Source organism: Dendroctonus ponderosae, unplaced genomic scaffold (assembly GCF_020466585.1).
Source record: "Dendroctonus ponderosae isolate FM_Combo_2020 unplaced genomic scaffold, Dpon_F_20191213v2 Dpon_F_20191213_6, whole genome shotgun sequence".
In the NCBI taxonomy this organism is placed as follows: Eukaryota; Metazoa; Arthropoda; class Insecta; order Coleoptera; family Curculionidae; genus Dendroctonus; species Dendroctonus ponderosae.
The window spans coordinates 5,764,750-5,790,118 of NW_026018814.1; the positions used below are offsets into that span (position 1 = coordinate 5,764,750).

General features: G+C 35.2%; 2 protein-coding genes across 3 annotated transcripts in view; one reads left to right on the forward strand and one right to left on the reverse strand.

Annotated features, from left to right (window-relative positions):
* LOC109540490 (zwei Ig domain protein zig-8) overlaps nucleotides 1-25,369 on the forward strand; it is a 162,416-nt gene that overhangs the window by 21,556 nt on the left and 115,491 nt on the right. The window lies entirely within an intron of this gene.
* LOC109540489 (DNA-directed RNA polymerase II subunit RPB1) lies at nucleotides 11,244-21,534 on the reverse strand. Its single transcript, XM_019908900.2, has 9 exons — nucleotides 21,316-21,534; nucleotides 19,221-19,490; nucleotides 18,792-19,104; nucleotides 16,852-17,143; nucleotides 16,574-16,795; nucleotides 16,386-16,517; nucleotides 13,564-16,330; nucleotides 13,005-13,506; nucleotides 11,244-12,918 (listed from the first exon to the last, which is right to left on the reverse strand). The coding sequence occupies exons 1-9, from the start codon at nucleotides 21,394-21,396 to the stop codon at nucleotides 11,795-11,797; spliced, it is 5,703 nt and encodes a 1,900-aa protein (XP_019764459.1). The 5' UTR covers nucleotides 21,397-21,534; the 3' UTR covers nucleotides 11,244-11,794.

Consider the following 25,369-nt stretch of genomic DNA (forward strand, 5'->3'; position numbering starts at 1 on the left):
GTTTGTGGATTGTGGAATCTAGTTATTAAATAAGTCCTCTTGTATCAAAGCAAATTTAGTTATTTATAAATTGTATCAAACACTTCTGATAAAAAGAGATTTTGTTGAAATAAACATAAAAACTTTGCGACTTTATAATCAGCATAGATCCCAGTTGTACATGGCAAAATTGCCACAGCTGGACATGCAGAAATCTGCTAATTGCGGAATAGGCAGAGAACTTTCTCACAAATATAAGACAGTTAAAGATAGTAGCGTTTCTATTCAGTTCTAATGATATAGAAATTGTGTTTTTAACACTACTTCTCTACCAATCGAAAGTATTACAATTTTGGACAATTTTGAAAATCCAAGTATTAATGATTATTTCGTATTTGTAATATTTATTTATATTTAGTATTTGTATTTCGTATTCGTAATTATGATTATTTCAAGTAATCTTCTTCGTTTCTCTTGTTCAATTCTATATCCTTCCATATTTTATTAATAAAAACAGTAAGATAAACCAATTGGAAAAACCAATCTAAGAATACTTCTCAAACTACTTCGTTAAATATGAAAGCATAACTATGAAAACGTAAGAAATTTTAATTAGCATTCAATATAATTGCCTAAAATCGAAAGTTTGATAATTGAAATAATTTGTGATTAACCCAATTTGGACCTTTTTACGGCGCTTTAATTATTCCTTAATACTTCCGCTAGCTTAAACTTCCAGGCTCGTTTGGAGTACCAATTTACCTAATTAACAAGGGTCGAACAAAAGCAAATAACTTGGTGAAACAATTAGTAAATTACTATGTAAATTACTATGTATCCGTTTTTGGGGCAATGGGCCAAACAAAATATAATTTGAAAATTGCTTACTATTTAGATCAAGCGCACCTTGATACTAAAGTTATTCGAGGTTTATTCGATTTGAAAGATCTATTGGAAAGGGTTAGAGACAATTTGGGCGTTTATTAATTTTTTTTGGAAGGAAAACAACAGGAAAATTAAAACTGTTTGAGCATCAGACTTTAGTACTAATTGGGTTTCCTGGTATTGATCACTAAAAAACAAACACATCAGTTCATCACAACTGATGAAATTCAATGATTCACTGCTGTGACAGTGAACATACACACGTTTTGATCATTAAATATAGCTCATAAAGGCAAAAAGCTAAAATAGTCATTAATAAAATCCAGTGGTGTTCAGAATGTCGTGGAAATTTAGCAAAAAATTTCGAAACAAATACAATTATGTATATAAAAGGGGCATGGGTCAGCGTAGGGTAAAACCGCATTTACAAAAACAGATAGGTACACCACAATTATTAAAGGTTTGGAAACTTTTCCGGATTTCCTTTCTCTGCCGCCGCATCTAAATTCCGAGCGTAAACACTCAACATGCTTTTACCTTAATTGCTTTATACATGACCCTTTATTAAGAAAGCCTTTTGCGTTTTATAAGATGACGGTGGTGTAAATGGAGCAAGAAAATCGGAAATAACTGAAACTTTAAAGCATAACCTTTGTCACGCTCGAAGTACGCTCATTAGAACAATCGAACTTCCTTTGAATTTAGGAAGTTTTGAGCTAACTTATATTAATATTCCGGAATGTTTGGACTTGTTAATAGATTTTTATACAATAGCTTTCATAGTGAACTAGTCGGTTTCACTACTCGTCCATTTTCCGCAGTCAAGCCACAAAAAAACGGCATTCAAAAATGTCAAGAATCTCCTAATTAACAGAGAAATGTTATTAATAAAAATACATTGCAGTGTAATTAATCCTTGATTTTTATAAAAAGTAAAAATACGAAATAATACCGAAAACATCGGCATTGAAAAATGTATTCTGGTTTTTAAGCACGACTTTCTTCGCATGTTCCAGCAGTTATTTTAATTGCCCGATCGTTCATTTTCATTTTTAATTGTCCATTATTTTAGTTTGTTTTATAACTTACTTTTACTTTCTACTCACTCGCAGACACTAATCCAGCTGTTCTCATCGTTTTCCATACCAAACATGTTCTCTGGCAACGCCTATAAGTCCTCAGCCAAACGAATGCGGAATGAGGGTCTAATTCATTCTATTCTGTTCCACTGAACACTGGCTTCAAATAGGTCCCAAATAATTTGTTGTCGCTGAACTGAAATGGTTTAGAAATGCAATGGTGCTGTCCTCGTGACATAGAATAGACTCTGGTGGTTTGATGATTCCTAATTATCGCAGGCTCTCAGTATAAATTCTTGGCCTACCGAAAACTACAAATGTCCGCTGTGAAGTTGTGTGAAGCTCTTTGAGCAGTAAACTGATATGTCGCAAAAAACACGCTTGTTGATATGTTTTACATGCGATCTAAGCGAATAGTTCTGTACAAATTTGACATCGAAGAGTCAAAAGCAAGATTTTATCTCGTTAAGTAACACATTTTATCACTGATCCACACGCTTTCCCTTGTGCGCTCATGAAAGAGGCGTTCTCTGGTCAAGAGCCAATTTTTTTTTGGTCGCGTACTTTTGCGATTTAGCCTGGTTGTAATTTGTTTTCCATAACTTCTCTTCTTTCTTCAGGAAGCTGTTGAAAACAGCAAAATGTGAACTTTTAAATGTAAGAAACATTTTTTTCTCTAAACTATTTAAAGTTTTTCAAACGATTACTTTTGCCCATATTACCGAAACTTTTGAGAAGTGAACCAAATTTTTAAAGAACATGACCTTGTTTAGATAAAATGGTGCTCAGAGTTGCAAATAAAAACGTTGTTTCAATTTTTTTTTAAACTCGTTTTGTCATCGCTAGCCAATGCCGTTGGGACAATAATGGAAACGGGGATTCCAGAGAGGAATGGAAAGTTTACGATTCTGCAGTCGTAAATTCCTTGTAATTGTTGAATTGAATTCGAAACTTTTAGCGATAATCGAGTAGGGCGATTACAGAATTTGAAGCCATTCTGGTGGACTAAACTGCTTGATAAAAATACTCAAGAAAAGTCTAACGCTCTGTATCATAAAAAATGGTTGAGGACAATTTAAGCCGGTTTAGTAAAAATGTATTTAACTTGATGAAAAACAATTTGTCTAATCCTGATCGAGGTCCCCAAGCCAGATAAATACCTCCTGGAAAAAGTTGGTTCAGGTTGTTTGCTTCGAATCAGGTTTATCGGAAGCCGGAAATCCGGCCAGGCAGACCGGACAATTTACTTCCAAGGTTCATCTAAACAAAACTATTAAATAAGACCGACTTGATTCCATTTCATCCATTGATTTTGTTTTCGGGGAACAAGGGATCTGTGTGATTCCGAGGATTAAAATGGATTAACCTGGGAATTAAGATAAATCGCGAGGAAAGAGATTAAATTTCGTTACTTAACTTAACAATAAGCCAAAGTGGAAAGCAGGCAAAGGTGCATTTATGAAGCTGAATGTTATTGAACCAATTTCCAATTGTTCAATATATGATTATATTGAACTATAATTGTCAACACTTTTGACGTGCTGCCATGAAATAAATAATAATTTAATTAGTGGGATTTATCGGTTTTAAAATGAAATATTAGTTCTGAAAAAATAGTTTTGGAAGTTAATGGATTTCTTTACAAGCCATTAGAGAAAATAACATTCCGATATTTGCCAAGTTCTAGCTAACATTGTGCAATAGACGATATTAGCACTGCTGCTTTCTCAGTCCATCCAGTTTAAGAGAGCATTTATGTTGGAGCTACGATAAACGATAAAAGGGGCAACATTAGCGTAGATTTATTGACGCTCTCATGGTTGTTCGGCTACTAAACGTAATTTGTGATCCGACGTGTCGAATTTAAACGCTTTCAATGCTAATATGAACTTTTCCTGGCTTTGCCACTTTAGTTGAATCTATCGATAATAACCGCCTTTTTGCACAGTACATCACGTTTCTTTCCGTAAATCCGTTGGTACCTTGTAACTAAATCATTTGCAATATTAAGCAAAATTTAAATTATATTGAACATATCACATATTGCTGCTGCTATTTATGTGGTTTGTATGCAACTGCTAATTTTAAGGACTCTGACCGATTAATTTGAAACCAGCCCATATTTATTTCGAAATCAATGAATGAGATCGAGAAAGAGCTGAGATATATTGCATATGACACAATTCCATTGTCTTATTTTTTTTTGTTCATGTCGTATAAGAGGTTATTTGACCCCATGTGCAATCTTTGAACAAATTCAGATATTTATCCACCATCTGCAGAGTTTTTTGCGACTTGATGCAATTTTTACCCATGCCTTAAAAGAGTATTCCTTGGTCAATTCTGAGTTCAGAATTCTGGGTGCAACACTCACTTTTTAAGGAGTTGTGGGTGCCATTATTTTTAAGAGAACATAAAAAGTAAAGTAAAGAGCGCGCTGAATGGTGTTATGTAACGTTCTATTGCTAACACTATTTTCAAATTTTGAGTCAAAATATCCCCTTGTTGGCCTACCCTGGTTGTTCGCTATTATAATTAATGAGAACGTAGTAGCTCTCTATGCCGTCTCGTATGGACAAAGCTGCAGTTTTAACATTTTCTTTAACTCAACGCTGGTTTGTGTTTTGTTTGAGCAAATTAAACTTTTCATGTTCAAAAAAAACAGACGTCGAGACATTTTAGGTCAGGTAACCCCGGAAGCCAGAGAACTGGATCTCGTCTTCCAATCGATGGGTTATGGATATTGCTACTCAGATTTATTTTTATATATTTTATTGGAAAATGTATAGGTGCACCATTCTGTGGAAACCACATGTTAATTATGTTGTGAAGTTTACCTAGAGCAACATAATTATAATAAGGTCTTGTAAAAACATTGGATAAAGATCAGATGCTAAATGCTCTTATCCCATCTGTAATAAACGAGGCATAATTGTTAGCAGAATTAGAACATAAATCTGTTGTTGTGCAATAGACCAATGGCAAAAGTTCACACGTGCAGCAGAGCCTGCAGACTTATATTCGACTTTATTAATTAATTAATATTAAAACATTAATTCCATACTTTCATTCGACTAACATTTTAATAGAGGGACAATTTCAATCATGTTAGAATCGCTTTCTCATCACCAATTTCTTAGTACTAATTGTTAATGTCGACAGTAGCTTTACGAAAACACCCTGTATTGCGCAACTCACGATTCACTTTGATGAATACTGTCTGATAATTTCTTTAAGGAGGAAATCTCCGTTGAACTTCCATCGTTAATCAGCTTGAAGGACAAAATCACAAAAAATAGCTAAAATGGTCACCGCAGTTAAGCCTCTATCATTAAAGTGAAAGTATATTGATAATCGCAAAACGAGGACATTTGCATATTTTCAATAATAAAATGGTTCAAAATATCAAACTCTTAATCCTCTTAGGCCCTTTGCCTAATGGTGTTAATTTGAAGGTCAATAAAAGCTTTTTGCAATTCAAATTTAATGTGAATCAGCCAGTCCATGTTTTCGCTACTCTAATTAGAACAGGGATATTAAGTTTAGTTTAGGGTTGCTTTTTAATTAAAAAGAAAATATATTGCGTTTAAGCCAATACAAATCTAACGTTTAAAATGCCCTGAATAATAGGACATAAGTTTACAAAAAAAGTTACATTGCATAAAATTCCAACTCGGATAAGTAATGTGTGTAGAAAAAGGATTAATAGTTAAAATGTGGCACACGGCAATTTCCAGATTGTATAATTTGGCAGAATAGCCGGTATATTTTAAATTGGTAGTATAAACATCCGAGATGGCTCCATAATTCCATATGGAGCCTTTTGGCTTTAACGACTCCGGATATCTGTCCCAATTTTTTTATTTTCCGTCATTTAAGTTTTATAGGCAGAGCCAATCTAGGGAAAGAGCTCAAAATATATTGTCTAGCTGTATTCGAATGAGTCCAAATACAGACGCATATTTTATTATCAGCATGCCTTTTGTGGTTTATATAGCCAACACGAATCACTTTATACATAAGTACACATTTCCACTCCAAGTAAAGTTTAAAAAAAAAGCGCTATATTGATAAACGGTTTAAATTTAAAGTGAATTAATAACAGTTTTTATTAACGACGTCGATCGTTTTATTTGCATTCATACGATTCTCAATCGTTTGCCCTGTCATGCTTCTTCATTTTCCGATAATCTTCCATTGTCAATGTTTACCACAAGAAAGCTCTTATTGAAAGGGGTTAACGATTGGGAACTTGTTCAGTCTGGGGATCGCATTCATCGGTTAAAATACGAATTGACCTTATTCGGTGGTGACATTCTGGGTAGCCCTTTTGAAAAAAAAATCCGGCACTGACAAATGAGATTTCTATAGGGAATGGCAAGGCTTAGGCCCTAACAAAGTCAATAACAAAATGATAGTAAGATTTAATCAGAAACTAGTTATCTTTAGAGATTATTAGTCATTAACATCATAAAATTTACAAAATTATAATTTTATGTTATCCCAATTTTCCGTTACTACTGCAATTCCTTTTTTGGGAAAAAATAGCATTAAAAATTAATTTCCTTTTAATTTTGCATGTCAGCTTTTTCGTTATGCTCAAACCTGATTTACGATAATGGTTGACTAATGGTCTCTGCAGGCAAATTAAAACGGCGAATCTAATCGATTAATTTTTCTTCACGGTTGGATGTTTTCAAGAGAGATTAAAGTATATGAAAACAAACAAAAGCTATGGGAAAACAGAGATTTTCCAACTGCCAACAATCAAACGAAATTTAATTCAATTTACGGCAGTCAGTGGCAATTAAGCCTCTTGGTTTTCATCCGCTTAAAAATGAATTAAATCATAAAGCCTACAGAACCTCATAATTTTCGCATTATATTAAAAAACTTATTTTAATTAACTTACTCTAGCGTTGAAGTAAGCTACATAATTGTGTCAGGTCAAAGCTAATAGGGATATGTGCAGGGTGACATGCACAAAAAAAATTACTGATTTCTCTCTTAATTAAAAAAATAATCAAATTCTTTTTTGTATAATTTTATTGAACACTGTGTGCTCCTCAACTTATCAAGATTCGTTTAATGATAAAGTCAAAAACAAAATGAAACCGAATATCATCTTGTCACCTGCAGACTTTTTAAGTTTTATTGTTTCGCTTTGATAAAGTGACAAAATATATTTGAACCATTGAATTAGAACAATGTATTGTTATGCCCAGTTTTTAAGCAACATGATAACCAAGCAAATTAAATGCTTCTTCTTATTATTCTTTGTTAAGACCCTTTAGTCTATTTATTTCGTCTGGTCAATGTTGTTGATTCTATTGTGATATGGATGTCCAACTATCCTTCCATCTTTTCGGTGGTCTTCCGATTGGTGTTCTACCAGCTGCTGGATTTCCATTCGACACAATCTTGGCTATTCTTTCGGGGTGCAAATGCTATTTTTACCTGATTTATTCTAAATAGATCAGATATTTAAGTTTCAGACTTTGTTCCGAGAATATGTTTTCCGTCCCGTTTTTGCTCATTTCTCGGAAGCAAAACGAGGAAGAACGCTCATTTTTACTCAAAGAACTAAATGACCTTTTTAGAAAGTGAACCATCAATAAAGAAATGTTGACAGTTTTCTCAAAAAAGTCATGATTTCAATAACTTTGAGATTTCTGTGTTTTTTTTTACTTGCAAAATGGACTCAAACATTTTTTCGAGGTTTCTCAAGAACCAGTTGAGCCACAGAATTAATTTTGGCATCGTTGGATAGATTTGAAAATTCGATTCGGTTATAACATGAGCGAGCAAATTCGAGTAGTTTTGACCCAGAAAGCGAAATTTAAATATCAGACACTGAGGTGCCAGATTATGCCAAAATTTCATGTTTTCCGTCCCGTTTTTGCTCATTTCTCGGAAGCAAAATCATATTAATTCTAATAAAACATTGGCTGAGTACTCAGACATAGGAATATGGTCACCTCTGCGTTCTTGACTTGAGCGCTTTGCCTCTCTAGCGTTAAATTAATTCAAGCGAAGTTAACTATTCTGGGAGGCACAAACGATTTCGCTAGTGACACTCTTGCTGGTGAATATGCAACAATTTCTAGTTTTAATGGAACACATCTTGTTGATTTAGTAATTAAGTCCTCAATTCCCTTTCTTCGAACATGCATTTTAATTTCAACTCCAACAAACTAGCACAATTGCATACATACTCAATTAGACTTGAACTGTCTGCCAGGCTTGAAACGAAAATTCTAATGGTATTTTTTTAGTTAAAATGATAGTTTAATTCGGCATGCTGCGTTTCACAGTCAGAAATGTTCATTAAAGTTTTAAATAACAAAAGTTCACTTTTGCTCTTTTTTATTGGATCAGTTGGATATACAAGACAGACCGTAAGCACATGATCAAAAAGCAACTTTCCACACTTACTCTAGAAGTAATTTTGGGTCTCTCTAAAGTCAAAAGTGGGGATAAATTGTTATTTTTTGGACAAATAGATAAGATAGGGAGATGGTGGTGTGTTTAATTGTGGGATGGGCCACTTCCACTTTCTTTTCGCATGCTCTTTTCTTATAGTGTTCATCCATCCTGAAGGTGATACTTAAAATGCAAAATCCCTGTTATAATTAATCAATGCGCCGCATAAATGGTTTATTTGCTCCTCTAAAGTAATAATTTTCTATGCACATCAATTCAATATTTTGAATATGACTAGTTTTGAATCAGTGGTCACAAGCAAATATATCAATTAATGGAAAATGTAAATTGATTAAAAACTGACCCAAAATATATGAAGTCTAAACATGAATAACAACCTACATAGCCGATTCGCTTTGCTTTTAACAATTAATACAAATTAAACCCGATTTGTTTCCGCTAACCATTTTGGAAGCAATGTAAATGAACAGTGCTTTGATGCAAAAAAAACGTTCAATTATGTCAACTTTAAAATTATATATCCGTTATAGCAGGGAAAAGGATCCCAACTCTCTTGAGGGTTGGCGTTGTAACGTAAACAAGGGCTGTTGACCTAAGTAAGTAAGCATAGTTTGTTCAGCGAATTTGTTCCGTTGGCTATGAAGAGAACCAACCAAGTCAAATATTTGAATAAACAGATATTGATCATTGCGTGAGATTACATGGCTCGGCACACACAAACAATCACTTTTCGATAAAAAAAATATATTTTCGAATACTTAAACGCATTTAGAAGCCATGCTGCGCCCAATATGCGGAAACTCGACCATGAGCAACTGCATGTTCTTGCAATAAATGCAAATCTTGAATTAAGCAAAATAAGTGACGCATTTAGAGCAACTTTTTATTACAAAACATAAGTTGATTTAGAAGTATTTTCAAAAGAAGCAGCTTTAAGAGCTATTAAGTGCAAAACACGAAATACCTTTTACCTTACAGCTTGCAAAAGCGAATTAATGTTAGTGGAAATCTATAGGGAAAAATGAAACATTTTAGCGTTGCCACAAGTACTATGCAAAAAACCTAAGGTATAGAGCTCAATTAGTTACGTAAACAAATATAGATTTTTGAAAAAGAATATAAAAGCAATGTCTGTAGTTTGCGAACAACAAAATGACTGACAAAGCTTTACATAAAGCGACTGTGAATGAAGTAATTTTTCAAACGCAGCTGAAACTGTTGAACATCGGTTAGGTACATTTTCGCGAAACAGAGAGGTGAACTGTGTCTCCAATGCTCCCCGTGGAAATTATTTATTTTGCTTTTCCGTTGCAATAAACAGACAAATTTTATTAATGTGGTATAGGAAAAATCCCAATGTAATTGATTGTTTTCAATTTCCATTACAAGTTTGAGTATAAGACACTTGAGTGCATAGAGCCACTTCTAAGTGACAATAACATTAATTATTAAAATATCGAATTTGTATTATCTTTTATATTCATTGATTGAATTAGCTTCTGAAATGTTTATTTTTTTCAGGTAAGCAGCATTCCATGTCTCCTAATAATCATAATTTAGAACCCGTTACGATCATGTAAGTACTTATAAACACTGTATGGTATCACTATGAAAAACACATCACTTAAATATGCATAGCTACTGTAAAACAATTTTTCTTTGGCTTTTTAAAGACATTTAAAGTTCAATCGAAGGAAGGAAAGCTGAAGTATTACTAAAAGCCGTTAGAAATGTTTTAATAAAGAATATTTTTATGTCGCCACCGGTGGAAAGCGTGGTTTCTTAAGTCTTTTTTCCAATTTCCTGGCAATTCCAAAAAAACTATTATTATTATTAAAAACTATATTACATTAAAACTATCATATAAAAAATTATATTATTTAAATTAAATTTCAGACCTTGTGCAAACAAGGTCCACCTTCCGATAAATAAATTGAGAATTCGATCGAAAATTTCACAGCTCACTCCATAATATAATTTTTAGCACTTTTATTAAATAGTAATTTAATTTAATAATAAAAAAATACGAGATATGCGGATGACCTGTAAAGCTTATCCCAGATTGAATTATTTGGTGCTACTTTCCGTATACTACTTCAACTGCCGTCTGAATCAATTTTACGCGAAAGCGAAGCATTCCCAGTCCGTTAAAAGATAATCTTTTTACAAAATCATTCGTGTATTTTTTTCTCTGCGAAATATTAAAACAAGCGTACTGTCGACTATTTCGTCTTTTCACACAATTTATCAGATGTTTTAAATAATGAATATTTCGATATTTTAAAATTAATATTTTGCATATTTAGCGTGTTTAGCGTAATCAACTATGACATTTTCACAAAGTGATGATACGAAAACTTTTTGTATTATAATTGTTTATACATGCATTATAATTTACATATACTTACTTACCTATCAATTAGCAAGTTTCACTCAGTTGCCTTGCCTGACTTTCCAGTCAGTTCTCTGATTTAAAAAAATATTTCATCCGGCTGGAGTTTTTTCGACAATTCATTAGAAATGCGACATTGCTCCAAAAATTCTCCCAATCCAGAAATTATACGAGGCGACATTATCTGTTTCCTACATTCTTTCATGGTTGCCGACATATAGGAAAAATATTAAAGAAACTGGAGGACTGAATATAAATGTCGTAGTTTCTGAGCATTTACATATTTTGATTAAATTTTTCGCCCGAATGTGATTTTATGTTTGTCGTGTACCCTATCATCAATAGGCTTAAAAATGTGGGTTAAACGTGCATTGCCAAATAAAGAGGATAATCGGTTGGCCCAGTTAGTACTCGACTCAGACAAAGGGGCAGCTGCAGGAATTTAAAATAAAATAACTTCGAAATTTGTTATAACATGTTTATTTAAAGTTGTGATAGAAGTAAGCTACCAATGTATCTTTATAAACAGGAAGATAAGCTAATCCTCAGGAAAAAGTTGCTCACTTAAAACTAAACTACTTTAAAAACAAATAAACTCTTAGTGGATATTTGAAACTATTATTCTACGGCTAGCCTAAAATATATGAAGTCCTTTACGTTTCAAGTCATTATTCTTTAAAATAGGATAGTGACATAACTAAAAAAAGTAAACGGTTTAAATGGAATTAACTTTTCGTTTCTTACGCACAGCCTTCACCTTCATGCAATGCATGATATATGCAATCAGCTCCATAGGTAAATTCGATCATTCTCAAATTCACATAAATACATCATCTCTATATTAGTTTATGCTCAATCAAATAGGTAATATAGGTAAATATATGCTCTTTGGCCCAATGCGCGTTCAAGCACAAGTTTGTGTTGATTAGCAGTTTAATAATATCCAATTCTAATATATTGCTGAAATTTTTTTTTTTTTTGGCGCAATAGGTATAATATAAATAACAAAAAAAATTCACGATGGTGAACCCCCCCTCGGACTAGTGGGTGTATAAGTCGGAGAAGTGGGCGAATACTTCGTACTCTGAGGAGAATATTGGGGAGACGTCGGAGAATAATTTAGAGATGAAGGAGAATATTTTGAGCTTCCCGGTGTATGCTGAGGACTGCTGGGTGAATAGCTCGGGCTTGTCGGCGAATAACTTGGGGATGCTGGAGAATATTGAGGTGACGACGGCGAGTAACTCGGAGATGTGGGCGAGTAATTTGGAGACGCAGGCGAGTACGTGGGACTTGCTGGCGAATAGGAAGGAGACGTAGGTGAATATTGTGGAGAAGAAGGCGAATATCTCGGAGAAGTTGGCGAGAATGTGGATGGAGATGTTGGAGTATATCTTGGAGAAGACGGAACATAACTTGGGGACGTAGGTGAATAGCTAGGAGAAGTTGGGGAATAGTTCGGTGACGTTGGACTATAGGAAGAAGCTGGAGAATAGCCGCCTGGTGAAGCCGGACTGTATGCGGGAGAAGTTGGGGAATAACTTGGTGACGTTGGACTGTAGGATGGAGAAGTAGGCGAATAACTGGGACTAGTAGGAGAATAACCCGGACTCGTTGGAGAGTAAGTTGGACTAGTCGGAGAATAACTAGGACTAGTCGGCGAGTAACTCGGAGAAGTCGGACTATAAGACGGTGACGTTGGCGAGTAACTTGGAGACGTTGGACTGTAAGATGGAGAAGTAGGCGAATAACTTGGACTCGTTGGCGAATACCCAGGACTCGTTGGTGAATACCGTGGACTGGCTGGCGAATAAGCTGGAGATGTTGGGGAATAATGAGGACTAGTTGGTGAATACCCAGGACTGCTAGGTCCATATCCCCCAGGACTGGTAGGAGCATAGCCAGCGAAACCTGGTGACGTGGGGGAGTAAACAGGCGACGTAGGCGTCATAGACGGTGACGATGGATTGAAAGCTGGACTAGACGGGCAATAACCCGGAGATTGCCCAAACGTTGACATGGCCGGTGAGTGTGGAGTAGGTGACCACGACCCATACCCCGGAGACATGCCTGATGCATCTGAAGCAGCAGATGGTGAAAAAGCTGGTCCCCCGGGCGTCATTCCGCTGCCCATGAGATCTGAAAATAAGCAAAAAACGTGATAACATATATATCAATTTCGAAATGTAGCGTCCAACACTTAAAAAACAAAAAATAACACTCACTATGCGGAGACCATGCACTAGCATTTCCAATGAAAGGAGTTGCTCCTTGATTCCAGGGCGTCATAGCTCCCCCAGGACTCATACTTGGAGTAGCTGCTGCTCCAAAGAACATTCCTGCGGTAGCTTCACTTCCTTGTGCTTGAGGGATAGGCATGCCCATTTTACATTTATCAGCATCCAGTAGTAAATCAAAGCAACCAGTTCCCATTCGTGGTAATTGTCCCATAATAATGTTTTCAGATACGCCTCTCATAGGATCCACTTCGGCGTGAGCCGCAGCATCAATTAAAACATCCACAGTTTCTTCAAATGAACATCTCATAAGTGCCCCGGTATCTTGTCTGTTAATACCATGACGTGTGATAGCCATCAAGTGACCTTTCGCCGTCATTACATCACAAAGCAAAGCCAAATGACGATAGTTTACGTAAAGACCATAAAATTGAAGCACCGCATTCATTTCCTTTTCTACTGATTTTCGAACAGCTTCAATACCTAGAACCTGAAACAAGTGGCGTTAAGTAATTGTGACTTCAGAAAAATCCCAATTGTTGGTTACCGAAAATATTTCACAAATGTCGTTTGATGCCGTCCTAACTGCGTCTACATCTCGTTCGGAAAGTACGCGCATCATGCTTGTACCATCCGTTTCCAACAGCCACTCAGCTATGGCTTTGAATTCGCCCGTATCGGTGATAACAATTCGTTTTTTGGAGTCAGTTTGCGGCAAATGCATATACACTTTGCTGATTGCCTCGATACCTTGCAAAGTCATGTCACTCAGCATGTTGGCTTCAATACATCGAAGAAACATGTCGTCGTCCATTTTGTCGACATCTTCGTCTCCTTCTCCGAATTTCCCATCGTCTCCATTCATAATCCGAATTCGTAAAACCAATTTGTCTGCATTGTCATCATTAAATATGCAATTAAGATCGTCACCAAAACCAGCATTAATTTTCTCTGCTATTTGTTCCATGGTCAATTTCTTATCAACCATTCGCTTTCTATCCAGTTCAATACGCAACAACCAAGGCGATATCCTGGTAGGGTCAAAATCGGGCATTTCATAGTACACATTAACGAAGTCTTGATCTTCGGAAATCACAGTGTTTTGAGGATCAGGATCATAATAAATTGCGGTATTGGCTGTAACTTTTCGCAGTGTTGTGTGTTCAAGCCGGCATAAAACATTCTTTGCTTTTTCCGCATCTCTTGCCGCTGCTCCCGTTAAAAATACAGTAAGTGAAGGAGCTTTTGGCCGCTTGGAAACGTTAATAATTTCTTTCAAACGTGGTACACCCAGAGTTACGTTCTTTGATGATACACCAGCAAAATGGAAAGTGTTCAGTGTCATCTGAGTGGCTGGTTCGCCAAGAGACTGAGCGGCTAGAGCGCCAACCATCTCTCCGGGATTTGCCTGAGCTTGTTGAAAACGTGTTTCAATTTCTCCAAGTAACCACTCAAAGGCTTCAGTTGTAAGTCTATATTGTTCAGATACCAATTTCGAACAAAGCGTCGATCGAACCAAGCACTGGAATAGCAGGGTAGCATTCTCGTTGGCCTGAATGGAGATCCTGTCTTCTCCTACCACTATAATGCATCTTTTAAGCAGCTTCCTTACTCCTTGAATCACCTGAAGAGGCGATAAGTCAGTGGTAGATTTTTTATTAATATGGAAAATCTTCTGGACATTCCAAATCATTCGCTGTAAATTGCACGGTAATACAACACTAGAATCACCACTAGGAAATATTTGCCGTAAAGCTTCTCTGTCCTTTTGAAGCTGTTCCCATTCTTTTTCTAGTTCAGCAATAACTTCTCCGGAACTCATAATATCTTTAAGGGTGTCCTCGTTAAAAACTTTTCTAAGGTACCTTTCATTTGATGGATCAAATTTGTATCGTTTTTCGAAAGATTCTGTACTAAGTTTGATAGTAGGAAGAGATTGAAATTCTACCATTTCCCCACAAAGCCCATCTTCACCGTATCGCAACTGAATCAACTGTCCTACAGAATTACGTACTGTTCCATCGTAGTTTACCATTACAGACTCCATAGCCTTTATCAGACGACGTTGAATATAACCTGTCTCGGCGGTCTTTACAGCTGTATCAATCAAACCTTCACGACCTCCCATGGCGTGAAAATAGAACTCGGAAGGAGTTAATCCGGCAAGATATGAATTCTCTACGAACCCTTTCGATTCAGGTCCATAATCGTCTTTAATGAAATGCGGCAGACTTCTCTTCCTGAAGCCAAATGGAATACGTTTTCCTTCTACGTTCTGCTGTCCTACACAAGCAATAACCTGTGATATATTAATATTAGATCCCTTGGAACCCGAAACGACCATAGCCTTTAGATTGTTGTATTCTGTAAGTGATTTTTTGGCAGATCCACCAGTTTTATCACGAGCATCATTTAGAATTCTGTTTACTTGGTTCTCGAAGGTCTGACGAAGTGTATTACCAGGGGTGGGTTCCAGTTCCATATTGTGAGCTTTCTGAATTACCTCTATTACGTCTTCTTTGGCTTTCTTAATTGCCTTTTGAATTTCCAAATATGTCATTGGATCAGCAATTGTATCACCGATACCAATACTGTGACCCTCCAGTAACAGCCAGTTGTTAATTACGGTTTGGATGTTTCCATAGAATCTTCCACAAACTTCGTGTCCCAATTCAAGGAAGCAAATGTGTAGCAGAGATCCGGCTGAAGCTCCTAGTGACTTCTTGCAAAGGATTCCCATTATAAGTTCGCCATTTTCAACCATAACTTTTGTGTCTCCTGGAGAAATCCATTTGAATGGGCCATCATCCTCATCATCTGGATGAGTGGAATGTGTTCGAATCATGTTAACATTTCCGGGAATAATCAGGGAGAACAATTGCTTTCCTGTCCATAAGGGTTTCGGTTTTAATATAGCAGGTCGTGGGACTCTTCCATCCCAAATGGGAAGAAACATGAGTAGATTCATCATTTGTTCTTTCTCGATGAAAACATCCCGCTTAGTCATTTTTCTAACTGCACATAACGTATCTTGGACGATACCCATGACGGGTTTATTACACTGAGGAGTAATGATCTGTCGTGGAGTAATATGCAGATTTTCCAGTTCTGCTCGGGTTTCCATACTTTGAGCTACATGGAGATTCATTTCGTCGCCGTCGAAATCGGCATTATAAGGTGACGTGCAAGACAAATTCATTCGGAAAGTAGACCAGGGTAGTACCTTAACCCTATGAGCCATCATACTCATCTTATGTAGAGTTGGCTGACGATTGAAAATAACCAAGTCTCCATCGCGAATATGTCTTTCGACTCTAGAAGGAAAGTTAGTTATGAGATTTTTAATATATTAATGAGACCGGAACTTACTTATAACCACATTGCAGATGGAGATCAGAAGATTTTGGATGGTATCTTAAATCTATCCGTTCACCGTTATCACGAATAATGTATTTAGCTCCCGGATATTGAGAATGACCCCTTTGTACTAGCTCCAACATTCTATAAATTAAAAAGATGCACCAAAAAAACTTAAATAAAATATAAACTCATCATACTTCTCAAAGTTAAATGGAGTAACAATTTCAGGAAATGTCATATTTTGTGCGATACTTCTTGGTACTCCTACTTGATCAATACGTAGATTTGGATCTGGCGTGATCACAGTACGTGCAGAAAAGTCTACACGTTTTCCCATAAGGTTTCCTCGAATTCTTCCTTCTTTACCCTTTAGTCGAGCTTTGATTGACTTCAGTGGTTTTCCTGATTTTTGCATAGCCCTTCAGATAAAATTGTCAGTTTTTTTATTGCTTTAGAATCTCAATGAAGTTCTCACCTAGGTAAACCGGGCATGTCATTATCAACCAAAGTTGCTACGTGAAATTGCAACATTTTAACGTTCTCCACTAAAATATGAGTAGCGGCTCCAGATGTCTCATTCTTCTCTAATTCTGCATTTATTTTAATAATATCGGCCAGCTTATGGGTCAAATCGTCTTGATTTCTGGCCGAACCATTCATTACGACTGCCGGTCTTACCGGAAGTGGAGGAACCGGCAAAACTGTGGCAATCATCCAATCGGGTCGAGCGTATTTTGGGTCCATTCCAAGAACGAAACATTCTTCGTCTATGCAAACATGAACAATGTATTTGAAGTTGAAAAACAAATCGTTTCAATTATCCTAAATGGACGTTTCTATTTTTGGCAGCCAGTTCTCCCAATTGGTAAAACTAAGCACAGGTTTGAAGAGGAGGCTCAGGCAAAAAGTGTTGCCTAGCCATTTATGAATTTCACAAATAACAATACGACACAGTCAGTCCGCGGCATATTTATTAGCAAGCCGGTTTACCGTACTATTGAACATGATTTAACTGCCAACATGCTCAACTTTAAAAATGTTGCTGCACAATGTGCTGCAAAATGTTATTGTTTATTAAATGATGTGACTTTCTGTTAATTGAACAGAACATTAACTAGACTAACATTAATACTAGACGAAAATCTGGAAAAAAACAATTTGCTGTGTCATTCTCAAATATCTACAGTGATATCTGTTCCTAACTTTATTATTAATTTCATACCTTAAACCAAAAATATCAATACCAAATGGAACCATTATGAAAAAATGGAGATTTAAAAGTAATGTTAAAACTTATGCACGATTCGTTACTCCGCTTAACATTTTTGAGAGGAAGAAAAACGTGGAAAAAACTTTTGCAATTGATCACTTTCAGATTTATTTGTCGCAGCGTATCACCCTTCATCGGAAACTTGCAATGTGGTGTTTTTATCAATACTCTCCTTAACCGAAAACGTTATCGAATCCTGAGCTTATTAAAGAAGACATTGTCAGTTGGAAAGTATTTCTAAAATGCGATTTTGAACTTTAAGACTGCAAGTTCAAAGCACTCCCGAGTAAAAACACATTAAACAGTAATGTATTGAAAGTTATTTTTAAATATTTATATTTTGCATGAATAATTGCGAATATCGATTTAGTGTAGTACATTGAAGACAATTAGTGCACACTTAATAATCAAAATTAAAATGACGTCGAGTTAATCAAATAATACTGTCGAAACAACAAACAAATAAATATTTCTTTAATTATCGAAACTTCAAATTATATATGCCGACTGCGGGTATATTGCATATAGGCCACAGGCCGCTGAATAGAAAATTTGATTAATGAATCGTATCATAACAGTTCCGATACACGAAAGGGGCAAGTTTGCTCCGATAGGCAAATGAAATTGTAAAATTTTCATTCCACGATATTGGAATATGACAGATTCAGCTGCCGCTAATATCTATGCAGTTAGATAAAAGATTAATAGTATAATACCACTGCAAATACAATTAATTGCATGTCGGTTGAAACTGAATTGACACAAAAGTTGCATTTACCGGTTTAAGTTGAAAATATCCGTAGTTCCACAGATAAAACCAAAGTTGTGTGGCAAATTGTCATGTCATATATGATGATGAAAATAATTAATTATAATTAATATTTTCTTTGCATTGACAACCGTCTGCTGAAGCGTTATGATATATATGTCACAAAATCCACTGCGCGTTCATAGTTGATATATAAATATTGTCCAAATAAATTTATATTAAATAAATATATCCCATTAAAAAACCGTGATGCACTTACCTTTGGGTATGGGAATATATAACTTCATTTTCATGTTATCATAGGCAAATTTACCAATATAATAAAATACAATATTCTTTATTGATATATTCTCAAAGGAAATGTTAATCGACTTACCAGTTATGTGCTTGAAAATTTCCCAAACTCTCTCAGCTGTCAATGGGATCTTCTTTTCTTGAGAGTCCTCATTTACGTGCTTCCATTCGGCAGTTAAATCCAAACCACTTCGGCGAATGTTCGGTTGGTAGCGTCCACAACCACCGTGGCTTTGTTTCTTGTTGGGATCAGGCTGATCGCCATCCTTTTTTATGTCCATTTCGTCTCCGCCTTCACAAATGTTTTTACCTTTGCACAGGTCGTAGACACACGCTAATCGTCGTCTAGGTTGCCCTTTGGATTTCATGACAATTTCACGAATTTTAGGATTTGTCTGAAACAATACAAATGTTCTTTAGAATTGTGTCTAAGTTAGACAATAAATATTGTTAAATATTCAAAATAAATCTTCGCATTTTCTAGTTTTGGCGATAATATTGATATGCTTACCGGGCTCACGAGCAATTTACTGCAGTAGAAACACACACATCGTAGTATCTTGATGATTTTTGTGATGTAGCCAATATGAAAAACCGGCTTTGCAAGTTCTATATGACCAAAATGTCCTGGACAGTCAGTCATGTTGCCTGCACAAGTTTGACATCTGGATTGGCGATCTATAACACCTTGCCGAGGATCCATCAAGCCCCCTAATTTGGGACGTCCTGCCTCCATAGTTTCTGGATAGCGGATCCCCCCTTCCGTTACAGACATTCTTCTCTGTAAATAAAAAAAAATGTTTTATAGCTTTTTTATATCAATTGACAGCATAGTAAATTAGCAATCAACGTTCTGGTTTTATTGGATATTTTTAATGTTTTTGATATAAAAGCTCGAAGCAAAGTTTTCCGGTATTTAAAAAGATTTGCTAAATTATGAAATTTCAATTAAGTATAAGTAGCTTTGGAAAATTGCAACTAACCAAATTTTATTGAAAACACTGAATCCAAATAGGCACAACAATTGTTTTCTAATGCTTCTTTGATGTAAGAAAAGTTATTTTCACTTAGCTTTGTGGTTGCCATAGCAGAACTACAAATTTCTCAAATGTTTGAAAATTCGATGGTCAACTTGCAAGTATTTTTTCTCATTGTGTTGTTTAAATTGCTCCGCCTCTTTTCCATTTTTCTTTGTTTACATTCTCGTTTTCAAAAACGATGCCAAATAAACCTTTACGCTTTGAAACCCGCGCAAAAACAACCCGTTGAAGTTAATGCAGTTATTTTGAAAAATAGGGTGAACATGTTGAAACTCTTTCGTATCATCGTATAAACGGATGCATAAGAAACGGGCTTAAATCCGTCCGAATTTTTAGTTTTGTCTTGATTGACCTTAAGCAGTTTCAGCGAAAAAATTTCTGGATGGTTCATAAATTAAGCCGATAAACACTCACAAAGTTTGAGGAAAATTACCATTTTCATGCTAAATTTCGAGGGGTGTTACTAACCCAAATTGGGCAAAACATTATATTTATGAATCCGGTTTAAACGTGGATGAATGAATATCTCCTATGGGCAAAACTGTTAATAAATGGGTGAAATACGTGTCAACGTCTCATTTTGTTGAATTTCCGAAAGAAATAAATATTCCGCTATCTGACTATCGACGAGCTATCCTCAAAACGCGCGAAAACTGCTTAATTTAAGTGTTCGTTAATGTAAAACAAGAAAAAACTAAAAATTTGCAGGGACTCAACCGACACGTGCACCTAATATCATAGGCATAATCACATTTCAGCACTTTTGAATTGGTAATCGAAATCCAAAGAGCCTTTAATGTAATGTAAGTCGGTAATTACTAAATGTATATGAATGTTGCAGTATTTGAAAAAAAAAATATGCGACAGTTAAAAACCAAATTACATAGTTGTACTTTCGGAAACTTAATAATTGTTTATCACACGGGAAATGTCGGTCGATATTTCAGTTTAATTTATAAAAAATGTTTAAGGATGCAAAATTCCTTGGTTATTTAAATATAAATAAACAATCTGATAAACATTGCCATCAGCATTTAAGCCCAATACAAGCAATTTAGAACCAGACTTGATTTCAGAAAAGGACAGCCAGATCGTTTCTGTAAAACTAAAGTGAAATAGAAATTGTTTTGGTCAGAAGTTAGGTTAGCGTTTACGAGTCCCCATATAAATTTGTGCTGTTTGCAAACATTTAAAAGTATCTAATAAAATATATAATATATAATATCAAATAAAAAATAAACAAAAACGTGATAAACAATGCCTTCAGCCTTAATGCCCAAGCTTTAAAGGTAGCCTTTATTTCAAACAAGGACAGAGATATGTTTCTGCAACACACTAAAGTGAAAAAGAAAATGTTTTGGTCAGAAGTTAGGTTAGAGATTACGATGGTGCCCCATAGCCCTACATATATTTGGGCTGTTTGCAAACATTTAACGATGTTTGTGAATTTTTCAAGCACATAACGCAATCAATAAAACAAAACGACCAAGAATTGCAGAACATTAATATAAGTTGGGCAACGCAACAGAAGGGAAATATATGCTTTATTGGTCATATAGAACTTACGATTTCATCTGGGCTCAGGATACCGAACTGCACCCTTTTTACAGTCCTCAAGGGAGCTTTTGAGTCTCCCGTGAAAGCCATAGTTGCAGTTTGATTGTTAAAAAACCACTATAAACCGATAAATTTGTAAGAAACTTCGCGATATCGAAAATACAAATGGCTGCCGAATTCGACTGAACAGCTTTCCTCGAAACGAAAGCTTCGCAGCGACTGCAGCGCTCAGACGAGCTCTTGTCGAACAAACCGAGTCGAAGCGTTGATTGGCTATTGCCATCCAGGGAGTCACTCAGGCACATGGCAAAGCTTTGGTTTAAGCTTTATGACATCAGTGTCTATCAGAGTCTCCGACAAATAATTTTTTAAATTAATAAAATTTGGGAGCGAGCAGCTCTAACTAGCAATGCTGTGACAGTATTACTATACTATTTTACTATACGTATATTTTCTGATAGGTATTGTTAGATAGGCGTGGCTTACCAATTTAATAATTATTAAATTTCGATTTTTATTTAATAATAGTAACATTAATTTGGCCTTACTTTTACAACTTGAAATCATTTAAATGCGATGTTGTTGACAGGCTTCGTAAAATATGGATTGGTGTTTTATAGAGAAAATTGAAATATCCACATTTAATTTCATTAAGCAATTCTAATGATAGATGTTTCATTTATATGTTTATCGAGTTTGTCTTTCATTAATTTGAAAATATTATTTCTGTTGAAACATCTATTATCAGCACGGGTTTAGAGAAGTTTTAAAAACTTTTTCGATTTTTCATTGTTTGTTTACATCATTTTCTCGATAAAACAACAAATCACTTTTTACGCAATAGGTCGACAAAATCGCATTTAAGTTGAAAAAGTTACATTAAATTTTGCAGAATTGAGATAATGAATTGTTTCGTAGTTGTAAACCTGCAGTAAAATGATAAAGGAAAAAAAGAAGAAAACGTGGAACTACAACAACATGGCGAGTCTTTCCTAGGCATTTTCGGAACCCGAAACTAACACACAAACAAATGGAAATTGTATCGGTAAATTGAAGTGATCAATTGGAAAATTACATGGTAAATATCAACACTACGTACTTCCGTTAATTGCAACAACTTTGATCTCAGATAGCATGAAATAACTCAATAATATCATATTTCCGTCTCGCTCGGTGGACAAGAAATAGAACAAGAACGATAATTATTGCGTCACTGCCAAAAAACTTGAGACAGACTACACGCGTCTTCAGATGTGTACACGGCTTAATATGTGTGTTTTTAAAGTTTGCTAGAACTTCATATAAAAACGAAAAAATAGTGACCAAACGAGCGGACTGGAGCGGACCAAAAATGAGTTCAACCTGAATCAGCTTTTTTTGCAATAATGAAATTCACCGACCATATCAAACCGACCCGATTTATTACAAGCAATGTTTCCTGCAATATTGCTAAGGATAAAGAATGTAAAGAAAATCTCGTAAAATACAGGTTCGCTCTAGCTGCAAATCTACCGAGAATTGATCGTCAAACTTCCAATGCTTGGCGTCAGGTTTAAATCTTTATAGGAGGGCCGCATCTGGAACTTGGGAAGCGTGCTAAGGGGTCATATTTAAATTCCAGCTTGGCAGCGATCTTTGCCGGTCAGTTTCCATCATGCTCCCGAAAATATGCTTTAAAAAATACCAGACACGCAAAGAATTCAATATTCAACTCGTGCCTATTCAAATGGAACATTCAATCCTGAAGAACCTCATAAATGGAACCTCACGAAATAATTGGAGATTATTTATAACTCATTTTTATTAGACTGCAGTTCAGTTATAATTTTCCTTTTCGCCGTTTTACACTTTAGAAGTTTTTGCGGCGTATCGTATTGTAGGTAATAATTAATGCAAATAATTTCACTCCAAAGTATAATTTTATTTTTCAGTTTCAAAACATAATTTCATTTGATTAATTCATTCATTCAACGCTAACTTGTTGAACGACTTTCTTATTGAGCACAAAAACAAATATGTTAACATCTGGGGTTTTTTAAATTATTATTTGACAGAATCATAACATCTCCGGTGGCTTGGAACGAGTTTTCAAAAGCGGAACTGTTTTCTAACAAATATTGCGAATTATCGTTAAATACCTCTGTTATCAGCAGATCAGGCTGATTAATTATTTAACAGATTAATTTCTATTATAAACCGAACAATAATACTATTAGAGCAATAGAGCATTGCATTAACAAAATATTTTATATCAGGGATTTTTGGTACGTTCTTGTGACTACTTTAGTCTTTAGTCATGTTTATCGAATTGAAACATGTCGAAACATTGACTTAGATTTTCTAGTTGACATCCTTTTCTTTTTGCCTCTTCAACTCTATTGAATTTAATAGATCTCTGTATCTTCTACAGCGAGAAAAGTATCTGAATTTCCATAAACAATCGGCCCTACCGGATTTAATGGAGGATTTGTGACACGCTGCTATGCCTTTTATTTCACTGAAATAGCATGAGCGATGTGGTTACAAATGTAATAAAAAAAATTTTCGGTCGCGGTCATCGAACAATAACAGAAAATTGTATGCAAAACGCAAAGCGCACATGCCTATAATTAAAAACGCAATTGATTCGATTTTTCATATTCTCATAGGCTCACAATAAGTTTAAAATATTTTGCACATTTGAACTTGTGATGTTGGAATATTCAATAATCACGTTTCACAGTTGCTGCACCAGTGGCAGTTTTATTTCGGTTAAATGCATATTTTTAAAAGGGGTAAAACCATTCAATTTCCTCATTTTTTTGGACTCGACTACAGCCAGAGTAGCATAGTTTTTGTTTTTAAATTGATCCAACATGGTTAGTACAGCAGCCGGTTGAAGTCATGTCAATAAATTCCCACATTATGAAACCCAGGTATCTTTAAAATTATAAATACCTCATTAGCCTAAAGTTAAGTGAAAATGATTACTTGAAATTTGTATTGCCTCTTCCAACCGTATTGTGTGCTTTACCTGCTCATGAAAACTCGAAAGGAAAGAACGGGGAACAATATTCGACAAACAGAGGGGTTAAGGAGGTTAATGGCTTAATCCAGATTCTCATGCTAATGGCTGAGATCATTTATGATGATAATTAAAACTCCCTTCTGTTACTAAGTGTGTCAGTTTTCTCTAAAATATCTGAAACGCTTTAGACTAATTACGTTTCGGATTCTCAAGTAGATGGATTTGTTTATGTAAATGGGGCAATCAAAAGTTTCAAGACTTCGAAGTAAAATAACACTATTATACAGTTGAGTCCGGATATAACGAACTTGAAAAATGAACTAAAACTGATTCGTTAAAAAACTCGTGGTGTATTTTATTTCGTTATTTTTACATGGAGTAGTAGAAGTTAGTAGGTATGACTAAAAAGAACACAAAAAGATCAACAAAATTCAATTTGAAATCTACTTCATAAAGTCTGTAATTTTTGTTTGTACATTTCTGCTGCAAAAATAGATGTTATTTATGTAGTTTTCAAGATCACAAAAGGACTCCCAGATATTATTAGGAACTTGGCGTGATTGTAGAAAATTCCGAGTTTCTGACACTTTTTTTGCCCTTTCAGAAATGGTTGGAACAGCATTAGTGTCTACAGTAGAATACGTTTCACCTAAATCGTCATCTTTCTCATTATCGCTTAAAGCTGTAGATGAGGTTACGAAGTCTATAATTTGCTTATCGGTCAACATTTCTCTTGTAAGAATGCCATTATCAATGCTCACATATTCGAAGAAATTGAAATCACTCAATTTGGTTTTAAGTTGTTCTTCGACAACATTGGGACATCTTCGTCTGTGTCATACTCGTAGTCAGAGTCTTTATACTTTTCTAACCATTCGTTAAGTGAAATTTCATTGTCTGGTTCATAATCATTTTCTGTCCTTACAAATCCCCCGTGCTTAAAGCAATTTGCAATGTTTTTCGGCTAACTTTTTGCCAAGCTCTATGAATGAAATTGACTGCATCTAAGAGATTTATAGAAAATTTTTCATTTTTATCGATCGCCTCTAACGTTTT